The 12,414-nt window shown below is 41.8% G+C and overlaps 1 protein-coding gene across 4 annotated transcripts in view; it reads right to left on the reverse strand.

The window, feature by feature from the left end:
• Positions 1-12,414, reverse strand: part of lrba (LPS responsive beige-like anchor protein) — a 173,092-nt gene that overhangs the window by 22,201 nt on the left and 138,477 nt on the right. For all 4 annotated transcript variants that reach the window (XM_014337700.2, XM_042225997.1, XM_005935051.2 and 1 more), the window contains one exon: positions 403-570. In XM_014337700.2, the coding sequence (XP_014193186.1) occupies positions 403-570 (168 nt within the window). The remainder of the gene's footprint in view (positions 1-402; positions 571-12,414) is intronic.

Below are 12,414 nucleotides of genomic sequence, written 5' to 3' on the forward strand. Positions count from 1 at the left end.
CAGTACAAAGTGAGTGAACTGAATAATGAATGAAAGCCAAGGAGGCGGCTTAAAGGCGTTAAAGTGGAACACTTGGTGAAGTGCTTTCAAAAGGTATCACACAAAGGAAAAGGCTTCGCTCAGCAATACTGTGTGGCAGATTGTTAGCTTAGCTCCCCCATGCCACTCTACAAGCACTTTAACATGGCTAATGGCATCAAAACCTTCCTGACATACAGATGCAGAGGGTGGACATGTGCTTTTATAATATAGCCAGATTAAGCGTCCATCTGAGAGCACTGCTGCTCAGGAGTACTTACCTCTAATATGGAATTTTTCTCCTTACTCAGCATGGTCTGCGAAGGCAGTTAAATCAGCTACGTGTATTAAAATGTGTGTGTGTTGATGCACGCACTGTATCACCTCTCTGAGCATGGGGTCGTTGATCGAGCTGAGGTTGACTGCGCCTTCATAGGTCAGATAATAGAAAACATTGAGGGCTCTGGCGGCTTCGGGTCCCTGCTGCTTGTAGCCGAAGATCAAATCGATCCACTGGTGAAGCTGGCAGGACACAAACTCGCTCTCCAGTGCCTTTAAAAAGAGGTGAAGATGGAGAGTTAGGTTTTATCTAGGATGTCAACAGATGCAACAAAAGGCAACTCCCCTAACATCCCATTACTGAACAGCAGTTATTACTAATACCCTTCAAAGGTGAATTTCTCAGAGAAAGCAGAATATTCTTCTAATTGTTCCTCTGACGGAATCTGCCAATGATTTCTATAACGAGCAAAAAGCACAGTAAATCCATATCTGATCATAAGAGAGCATCAAGACATTAGAGGACTCTTGTAGTTCATTAGGGAGCCATTTCAGCTTCTGTCTTTGTTCTTTTCTCTGCTGGTCGTGAGCGGATAAGAGCACCGTGTTGCTCTCCTGCAGACGTCGTCATAACGCCACACATACAAGCCGTTTTCTCTCCTCATTAGCGGGCAAAGGAGGGAAAAAGCATTTATGGTTTCCTCATAAAAACCGACAATTGTGTTAATTTGTGTAAAGCTGCTGGCTCACAAAAGCCCTCTAAACACAACCAAATTAGAATGAGGCAGCCCTTGATTGTCATTGCTGCCTTGTGTCACATTAATTTGTGACAAAACATTAGCCCGCGCTACACTTAAATGGCAATTTATATCATTTAAATTTTTACTGCGGAGACCAGTGCATCCCTCACTTAAATGTGACTTTCTGACAGCTCATTCTGCATCTAATTCCTCCCCACTCTGTTAATTACGACTTTCAATCAGGGAGCCGAGCACACGTCTGAAGAGGAGAGTGTGCGCTTTAGGTGTGATGCTGGTTTTTAACGCTGCAGCTTGACTGACTGACTGAGTGAATTTGTGATGCTGTCACGAATCTCATCATCCCAGCTGATGAGAAGCTTAACAGTGAAACTGCATTTCGGTTCCCGGAGATGAAAAAAAAAAAAAAAAAGATCAATAAACAAAGATATAAAATGTTTTTATGGCTTAATGCTGCAATAATCAAACGTAAGCAAAGTCTGATCATCGTGTGTTTTCATTTGATTTAGCATTGCGCACAGATTGTGTGACTGTATACATTTGTAAGCGACACACTACTGCCCCTGTATTCCCCAGATGCATTATGTATGTTTTATTTAAAATGTCCCTGTATATACAGTAACTTATGAACACATAACAGTTTTAAAATGTTTATTACCCTGTGAGTAAGATGGATAACCACGGAGGCAATCAATCACAACTCAAATACAATAAATTTGTACGAATCCTTCGATGCAACAAAGAGCTTAATGGGAGTTTGACTGACTTTGTCCTTATAAATAAATCTCTGGTTTATAGCTAAGGTGTATCCAGCTACAGCAATGAGAGCAAAAGTTAGAAAAAGCTGATCTGGCACAGGATATCTGATGAAATTCAAATTCCTGCTAAGTTGGTCTTTGAGGCTCAAAATGTTTCAAACAATACCCGACCCTACTTTAAAAAGTGCCGTCTCGTGCACAGCTTGTCACTGATGTAGCATTAAGCAGCATGTTCTGTAGCATCATGTATTTTTTTTATTATTTATTTATTATTTTCACATGTGAGAACTGTTCTGAAAGCTGCAGATTCAACAGAACTAGCAGGCAGAGGGATCTGTGTATTCCCTACTGTCTATGATCACACTCAAAAAAACAAATCTAACCGTTAGTCTTAAGATAAAACAGAACACCCCTGGTCTAGACTCCATGTCTGTCTGCCTCTCTGGCATCGCCATAGTCACATTATGTCATAGGGCAGCCCTTTTTATTAATGTTACATGATAAGCCAGAAAAATCCTCTTTATTCAAACTCCCTTTAATAGCAGAGGTTGAGTTGTGCGTGTATCGTGTGTGTGTTTGTGTGCGTGTGTGTGTGAGAGAGAGATCAGTTCATTATGCACTAGGATTGACCTTTGACAGGCCCTGCTCCCCTGTTTCTAAAACTAAAGCTGGGGCTGATGGGCATTTAATGTGCACCGCAATCAACTGTCATTCAGCAAAGGGAAACAAAGAGCAGCCGTGTTATTGCAGCTCCCTCTCCTGAGGCCCGCCTTTATGGAAATCATTTGCATGATCCATTTGGAGAGGGTGAAACAGAGTAAGTGAGAATTTGTGTGCGCTCTGCTGGAATTGGAAGTGTGTATCTGTTTTTGTATTTGTTTGGTTTGTCAATGTCTCCCTGACTCAAGTCTGCATGTAGGAACTTAACCTCAGCAGATCAAGCTTAGAGATTCAAAGAGTATCTGCCTGCAGTAGAAAAGCCACGATCGTATCACGTCAAAGGTGTCGGGTGTGTAAATTGTACGCAACAGCAGTGGTTTCAGGCAGATTAGGATTCAACTACTTTAATCTGCCCCTTTATCTAAACTCGGGATTTTACATCATGAGCCGACGTCAGAGAAAACATCTTAATAGAAGAAGCTTAGGGAAAGGTGCCATTGATCAGACTCCACTGAACAGAATGAAACCAACAACAAACTCATCCAACACTTAATAGTACAGCTATAGTACAGGGAGCCCCACACACACACACATACACGAAAAACACATGATAATTACACAAAGATCTAAATACAAAAGCAATCAAAATTTCTAAACCTCAGCACCAATAAAGCCTAAAATATTGAGTCATATTGAATTCAGTTGCAACAAATCAAATTCACAGATTCAGATCAGATTCACATCTGCCAAAAACACAAATGCTAAACCTTCAAACTCTAGAAACCAGTCAGTGACATCATCCTTAACATTCAATCTGCGAGGCACACCACTGCATTAGGCGACACTATGATTGACATGAGCCCAGTGCTTTATTTTGGTTTTCTTGCTCTTCCTATAAAAACTTACACTCTGAGATCGAGAAGTCCCCATCACTGACATTGCTTAACTGTGTCACATTTAACAATGACAACTACTGCCAGCTACTTCAGTTAACCTTTTTCAAAATGTCATATTGGTGACTCATTTATTCACATTTTCGGATGGGAGGAGGGGAAGCAACAGAGTAAATACAATTTTTTCCCATTTGCCTTTTCACAATAATAAAATTATATATAACTCCGAAAATACCACACAATACTATGCAGGTACTCAATAAACCTAATTTCGATTTATAACAAGAAGATTACACCTAAGGAACATATTTATAATCCATCAAAGGAACCTAAGTGAAGTACAGAAATTAGGCATGTTCTGATAACTCATTAACAATGTGTCATGTGAGCAGCTGTGGAGACGTTTCCACATGTGGTGCCACACTGTGGAAACAGTTGAGCAGAAGGTTGAGGCAGATAGTAGATTCCTGAGGTGGGATCTGGTGCCACTTTAGGAGAACCAGGCAGGATTATTGATGGGCCAATTAGCAGCCAGTGTGTGTGTCATCCCCATCCACAGGGGACTCTCTGATAATTAATGAATAATTTAGCATGCCTTTATGTAAATGCTGATAGGGGGTAGAAGTAACTGGAATCCCACATTCCTATTGTTACAGATTTGACAAAGTACACCTTCGAAGCACAGGGGAGGGTGGGGTGGGGGCAAGGGGGTCCCTTTTGTTGTGTGCTCTGATTTGTTTCCAACAGCAACAATAATTTGGAATATTCTCCTAAGGAGAAGAATGATACATTTACCCAAATCATTTTTCCCCATCAAAGCCGCCATGTATTCAAATGCATATAATTATATACTCTTTGTGAACTGCATGCTTATTTTGCTTGTGTTCCAGCATGCCGCGCTGTGATGTGGATTCCAATGAAAATGTATCATAATGAACAAGCCTCGTCTGCGTGCAAGGCTCGGGTTACTTTAATCCCTTCCTTTGTGAAACATCTGTAGCTGGAGTGTAGACTTTAGGTTTAGAAAGAAAACCCAAAACGCTCAAAAAGAATGACAGTTTGACTACATGTCTGTCAATATGTTACTCTTTAGAGGGACCTGTACTCTAGACTGAGGATTTAAAGACATACAATCCTAATTTAAGACATCAGACAAGAAACACCAAGTGATTGCAATTAACCAGCTGGTGGACATTAAACTGGGGTTGCTTTGAGTCCTGAGAAGCAAAACTGAGAGCGTCTGATCTCGAGTCAGTAACCGGCCCACAGCCTCATCTTGAAAAGCTTTTTCTGCTCGCAGGTGGGAAATTTATTATCTTTATTTTAACCTCATGTGGGACCTCTTGTAGTGATTATCTTTGCTCTGCTTAAAAGGAAAACTGCGTGTCCATACTACAGGTTTACGCTGGGCCTATCTGTGAAGGTTCGGTGCCTCGCAGTGGTTTGCGGTTAGCTTTATGGTCTGGATTGAGCTGGATTTCACTTCAGTCTTAACGAGGTGACAGTGAACGCTTTCCTCCTTGCCTCACTGGTCCTTAAAAACCCTTTTAAGGACTTATGGAGAGCTGTCCGTAAGGATGTTAAAACATCACTTAACAAATCAATGCGCTCATTTGCATGCCAACGGTGATGCAAGTGTATGTTGCACGTGCGTGTGTCGCCGATGGTGTGGGTGTGTAATTAAAGGCACATGTTGTGTGCAGAGCCGTTGTCAGCGGCAGACTGTTTTCGTTCGTATTGATTACGGATGTATAAAACAAACACTTGTCAGATTTGGATACATTAAAATGACTGTTTCAGAACAAGCTGATTAAAAACATCCTGAAAACCACATTCAGTACGCTTGACAGTCAAACATCGTGTTTTCACGTTTAAAAATTATGATCCAAGGACACTGAATCGGTAGTCGGGACCAAGTTTTGTTTAGTCATATTCTTTTTGGGCATTTTATTAAATTAAATCATAAATCCGCCCATCAAATTTATATTTTAGACGACATCTCTAATGGAAACTGGCCTAGTAGTTTTACCTTAGTACAGCTTTATTATCTCACTTTTTGATTCTCTTTTCCTTCTCCAAGTTCAGCAGCCTGATTTCCTTCTCCCCCCCTTCTATTTGTTCTCCCACTTACCCCTTTCTTTTCCTCTACCAGTCATTTGATCCTAAGGATCAACTCCTCTAGAGTTTCCTTGCCCTGAGGTTGACAAGCACTCTGATTAAAGGGCTTATTAGCTTGCAGAAAATGAGAAGCTAATTGTCATTGTGAAGCACGCAGAGGAAGCCTGTAAACAGCTAGAAGAGAGGGGGCCCCCAACATAGAAAGGCAAGGGGGGAGTATGACGTAAGGAATGAGATCCTTAAAGCAGCCATGCAGCTAACGAACCATTTCCTTTATTCTCATATTCACACACACCAAGAAAAACCCAGATGGGCCGCGTGTGTTACTTCAGTCCAAAACCCCACCTCCTTTCCGGCTCAGCTAATTAGACAGGTCGCAACTGTGAGAGTTCTGGATATGGTTCAGTGGAGGAGGCACTCGTCGGCAAGTGGAACCTGAAACTCTAACCCTAATTCTCGGCTGCTCTCTCCTCCCATCTTTCTCATTATCTCCCGACCACTTAAAAAGCAAGGATATCATGTTAAGGGGTGAAAAGAAGCAGAATGAGTAGTGATTGGGAAAGTCGCCACAAAACAAACACATCATGGTGGATTTGATCCAACTTACAGCCCAGACAATGGAGTAAACACTACTGATTGGGTGGCACTGAATCCAAGTTAGATAACAATAAAACTGTGGTGTCTGCATCCATTTAGATTTAAGTTCATGCATGACTGTAAAAATGCAAACTAAACAATGATGCCTTAAAAAAATACATTATTATTACAATTGTTATTAAAACAACTGCTAACATTATTATCATTATTATTATTATTATTACTACTACAACTGGCAAGAACCAAGAGAAGCTAAATCTTAAACACTGTTCACAAGCACCTGCGAAGGACATAACCATCTGTCCACCTCCACTCCAAAAGCCTAACAAGCTAGCAAATACTTCACCGGTGCCACAACGCAATGGGATCAAGTGAGCAAAAGCTAAGTCAACAGTAAGAGCTGATTACACACAGAAACGCTGAAGAGGGCTTCTGCTTCTGGATGAAAGAATATTTGGATAGCTGTTGAGAGAGGCATTATTGTCTCAGATGATTACAGAGTTGGCTGCAGGACTGTGTGGAGGTGTGGAGGCTTCTCAGCACAGATTGGAGATGATTAGGATGAATGGCTCAACTGATCAGCTTGAGTGTAGTTAGCCTTCAAGCAGAGGTTATTAGGGTGTGGGGTTATGTGGAGCTGCAGCTTGTTAGTGCGAGACTGTCTGCGTATGTACGTGACTAGCAGCTCCAAACCATAAATACATCCTCAAGGAAACCCATGGACTATGCTCATGAAATGTAGAAGGAATATGCATGAATTCAATGTGACACATTTTGCTTCATTTTCAGAAATATACTGTTACAAAACTAAAACACTCAGAAAATACCACAAGAACAAGAGTATCTAGCAAAGCATCCCTGCTTTGCGCTAAATTCTAACAAAGTGTCCTAAAAAAAACACCCTAAAATAAGATTGCATCCAATTTCCATCACACAATTTTATTCATGCAAGCCTTTGTTTTTGAATATGTCAGTCATCTTCTGGGGTCCTTGAATGTTTACACGGCATTTCCTGGGAACCTATACAACAGCTGTATGGCTATTTCCTTCTCATATGGATAATATAAGTATGACAAAAACGTCTTAAAGAATTTATCTGCGTTCATGCTCCAAGAAACACATTCGTTTGAGTTGGGGCAAAGGGTAAGTACAAGTGTTTCTTTAAATAAAGCCAGGATTACAAACACGGATATTCAGGAGTCTGAGATGCAGCACAGAATAATGCTGCAAAAAAAGTGCCTCAGTACACTTTGGCAGAAGTAAAATGAAAGCATGGAGGAGTGCAGGAAAGGGAGAAAGACAACATTAGTGAGTGAGTATGTCAGCAGGAGTAGATCATCCCATTTCTCAGGCTCTCATCGGGTCCGCCATTACGTCATCGAAAGGGAGGATAAACGAGGGGAGGGGGAGATGAGCAGGCAAGAGAGGGAGGCGAAGAAGAAGGGGGGACAGCTCGTAAAACACCGAGCACACAGTAAACATGTCTGCCCTTATGCATGACAATACCCCTTCAGTGAGCGCTGCCTGATATTAGCCAGATAACCTCCCTCTACCCCACGTGCTAGTTCCCATCCAGCAACAAGGCTTTCAGTGGAGACGCCAGGGGAATAGATTAGCACTAGGCTAACATGGCAAACTGTCTTCTATTACCGGGGGCCACTCTGGGATAGACGACGTTAAGGTTTTCACTCACTCAGTCATTCACAAGTGCACAAGTATTTCTTAGTGGTTAGTGGCTGGTCGCTGCAGTGGTTTACCTCAGCTCATGCATGGGTTCCTGTGGGGTTACTGTGAGAATAAGATGTGGAGGCTGGTGGGAACGGCATTATGCGAGTCCCAGCGGGTGTCTGATCAGAGAGTGCAGTACGGATGAGAGGTGAATGTAAACAGTCGTGATCTTTGACTTTGTGTAGCTGGTGGTCTGAGCTGGGGAGCGATCATGTCTGGCTGTGTGACTTGTGGGAAAAAATGCAAGACACATTTTTGTCTTCTGAGTCTACTCGCTTACATTTCAGATAGTTCCTACACAAATCACGCTTTGCAGTAAACTTCCTAAAATCTTTATCCAAGTCTTTCAAACTATGTTGTCAACTTAAAAAGAAATCTTATGTATAAGATTTTCATGTCTTAATGTAATAACATGCCTGCTGAATAACGAGTTTCTTGATTGCATAGTTTTTTGCAAAGTGTTAATGGCTGTCAGCACATAAAGCTGACAAACTTCAGATTTCAAACAAGTTGAGAGTGCAAGGCTTGGGGGGTAAAGGTGATATGTCTCAAATAAATATGACATTTGTCTTTTAGCAGCCATGTAGATGTACCTCTGCGGGCAGGATTACTGTGATGACATCACAATAACAGCTGTATGGCCGAATGACAAAGTATGAAACACACTCGCATCACTGTCCACTGCAAACATCATAATTATGATTATATCAATATTTTCATTTTAACTGCAACAGAAGCAAAGCTAGAGTTATCCAGTGCTTGTAGAGGTTCATCTACCTGAGTCTAAATGCTGGAGCTTTTAAATGCACTGACATGGGAACAAAGGTCTTAAAATAAAAGCAAAGACATCACTGATAAACTCTTCAGTAATGGATAACAGAGTCACTCAAAGCTTGTTAGCACAATCTGACTGGACCATATACACACACTATATATGCAACTGGTTAGCAACAGAGCTAAGCTCCAGACGTTACTCTCAGACATCAGCAAACATTTATAATTCAAGAGAGCTAAGATGTATACTAGCAGTCGCAGACTAATGTGTGCGGCATGTGAGGATGACTTAGGTCATAATAATCCAACATTACTGGAATAATGCACTATTCTGCCTGGCGATGCAGAGAGAAGCCTCTTGACTTCAGATGTTTTCAGTTTAGCAAGTTTGCACTGAAATGATGATTATGTGTTTTGCATGAATGATTGATAGCATGTGTTTCAGTGCCCTGAGCACTCTAATGTGCTAGGGTCATATAATTACAACTTGTGGCTATAGAAGCTACTCTTTAGCAAAGCTTGCAAAGTGTTCCTTGAGATCTAAAGCAGCATATAGTACATAATGCGTTGTAGTGACATCACAGTCACACTGAAAATCCTACGACGAGTATTTTCTTATATTATAGCACAGGAATAAACCGTGCACAGAAATTCAACAACATGACAGTTTCAGAGTTTCTGCATAGAGTAAGTAAATCAATGGGAGGCATAATGGTCGTCTTTGATGAGTTACACAAGGTTCTTTGGCATCCAACACCCACAGTGTCTTCTTGTGGCCAGCATTCTCTGTGGCATTGCTTCTGACCAATCACTCAGCTGCCTTTCCCCATTCACAAAGACGAAAGGCTCCCTCTTTCTGTGAAGCCAGTATAGCTGATGCCTCTGTCACTCCTTTGAGCGAGTTGACACTTTATAAGACGGAAAAGGCCAAAAGTAAAGCATGCCCGTCTCTCCCATGTGTGAGGTTTGCAGGTCTGTCAGCAGCGCAGCAAGAGCTCAGATGAGTGAAAGAAGCCAAACAGCTGAAGCAGGGAGCAGCAAATAAGCACTGGAGAGTTTGGTTAAATAGCAACACGAGAAAAAAGTAACAAGAAGCCTCGGCAAGTGCATGTAATGGCAACCATGGAGTTAAATATGTCTGATTAGACAGCTTCACTTTTTTTTAATAATGAAACTATTATTGTGATTGTAACCATATTACATTTTAGGCACAAGCTGATTGGTGATTATAAAGATTTCATCCAACACCAATGTCTGTCTGCATTCGTATATTAGTTTAACATTGATCTATGCACAATAAAATAAAAAAACAGCAGTGTTTAGCTCAGTCTAGCATCACGATATACCCACAGCAGATGGCTGCTCTAACAGACTGTGGTTTAGCCCGCCCCATCTCAGTAGCTCCAGTGAAACTTGGAGCCATGACAGCAAAGGTAAACACTGATATGGAGACAAATAACAGTCAAATTTACACGAGCATGCACACAAGATCACCTGCTATCGCTCTAATGGTTAGCAGGCCTGAAAGGCGAGGTATGGTCGTACATAGTGGAATGTCAGAGCGGCTGACAGTGCCCAGAGAAATGTAGTTATCTGGTGGAGGAGGGATCAAGTTCTTAACCTCTCCTTCGACCCCCTGGTAAAAACAACAAGCAGCCCCTGATCTCCGTGGCATGCTGCCTCAAGACCCCTGTGTCTCCACAGGGATGCATGTGTGGATGTGTGATGGACCACGAAAAAGGGAGTGTGCCTTTACAAGAAAGCATTTAAGTATACTGTAGGCACTTCCCTTAAGCCGCGGAGGTGCTGCTCCGCCTTCTCCCCCAAAAATCCAACTATTCTTCAGACCTGTGGTTTTCAATGGAGCCTTCAGTGTTGTGTAAGACATTTGTTGAACAATAAACTGTCTAGGCATAAACTTGCAGTTACTCTGTTGCCATGCAACACACTTCCTGCTAAACATTAGCGATAACTTATGACACTTCTAAAGGAAAGTATTATGAACCCGGCTACAGTTTGATGGTAGGCTTATATCATCTTTTTTTTTTTTACCCCCCCAACCAACCATGAAACTCTGAACAACAAAAACAAGCTGCCGATTTGCGGAGCAGCACAATCCTTTACTGAGAGAGGCTTTTAATGGCCTTTCCAGATTGGGCCCTAATTAGCTGTTAATCATCTAAGGCTCATAACCAGAGTGGAGACAGCAGGCCTGTGTGTGTTTGTAAGCGAGTGTGCATTTGCGTGTGTTTGCGTGTTCTCTCCTGCTGTCTATCCCTGTGTTGCAAAGCCATTAGCAGCAGACAAGCTAAAGAGAGCCAAACAGCCCATTAACTCCTTCACTCTTCCTCTCTCCTCTCTACCACGCTCATCTCTTTCCCAACAGTACCACAGTTGCCAGCTGACACCCTCTAATGCCAGCTATCTGTCATGACCAGAGACCTGTCCACCCACACATCCCTCCCTGAACCTTGGTGCTGTTTCTATGTGATCTGTAGCATACGACTGGGCCTCTTAAAATGGTAAAACTACAAAGACAAACTGCACTCCCACACTCACAATCCCAGCTTATTTTATTATTTTAAGCGAAACCAACAGATTCCAGGAAGTGATTCAGTCCAAATAAATTAGAAAATTATACTTAAACTGACATTTGATAGCAAAGCTTTTATTCACAGTCCCTCTGGGATGAAACCTATTTTCCTAAGCTTGTTATGTTTCTGTGCACCTACACCTGCCTGCTGGTTGCACGTTGGATCAATATCTCAGTTTGGAGAAGGAGAGAGAGAAAAAGCAGAGCGAAATTTTACCAGTTTGAAAGCAGCATTACTAGTATGGCTGCAGACAAAATAGAGTCCAAATTGCATCTGCAGTGCCAAATGGAGCACAAAGGACAGAAGCAAGGGGGGAAAATGAAGAAGAAGTAGAGGAGACCAGACTGGCACCGGTCCATGAGTCATTTGGTACCAGGCCGTGCGAGTGAGAGAGGGTGTGAAGTTCATGATTTTCAGGGTTTTCAGCATTATTTTTTTTTATCATTTTTATCGTTATCTCTGTTTCCCTAGATCTTTTCCCATGTGTTATGAATAAATCTTTTTTTTTTTCTCGTACCAGTACTGGCTTTATTTTATTTATCTGCGACTCCATGAAAATACTGTCGGACATAAAACTTTGCCAACTGTGGCGCAAAAAAGGTTGGGGACCGCTGTTGTAAGGCATGTATCTTGTAAGGAGCTACTACAGCACTGTGAACAAGCATTAGGCAACAGTGGTGAGGAAAAACTCCCTTTTAACAGGAAGTAACGTCTGACAGAACGAGGTAGAGGCAGCCATCTTTTAATTTAAGAAACTAAATAAAAACAATCCAAAACTTTTTAAACTTCACGCCATTAAAAAAAAAACAAACAGTTGGACTAGTGGTTCTGTTTTTTTGTTTTGTTTGTTTGTTTGTTTGTTTGTTTTTTTAATGCATAACAATTTCCCAAATATCTGTCAAATATAATCCTCATTAAGCACAAATAAAAACTCAACTTTTCCTCCCCGTGAGTATAAAACACTGCACAACAGCCTGCAACGCTGCCGCCACAACAAGCGTCCCTCTAATACATCCACAGCGGGCTGCATGCTGACAGTCAAAAAGAGGGAAGTGTGTGATTAATGATAGCAGCATGGTCATATCAGCAGGCTAGCTAACAGACCCCCACCATAAGACTGCACAGGTCACAGAGCACACCCAGCATCATCAGCACCCATTACTACTGTGGGCACACATCACACATGGAGCTGCCACTGCTTTTACCCCAAATATGTAACTGAGAGGGAAAAGTGGCC

Source organism: Haplochromis burtoni, unplaced genomic scaffold, assembly GCF_018398535.1.
Source record: "Haplochromis burtoni strain Fernald_Lab_line unplaced genomic scaffold, NCSU_Asbu1 Contig_191, whole genome shotgun sequence".
NCBI classification, from domain to species: domain Eukaryota; kingdom Metazoa; phylum Chordata; class Actinopteri; order Cichliformes; family Cichlidae; genus Haplochromis; species Haplochromis burtoni.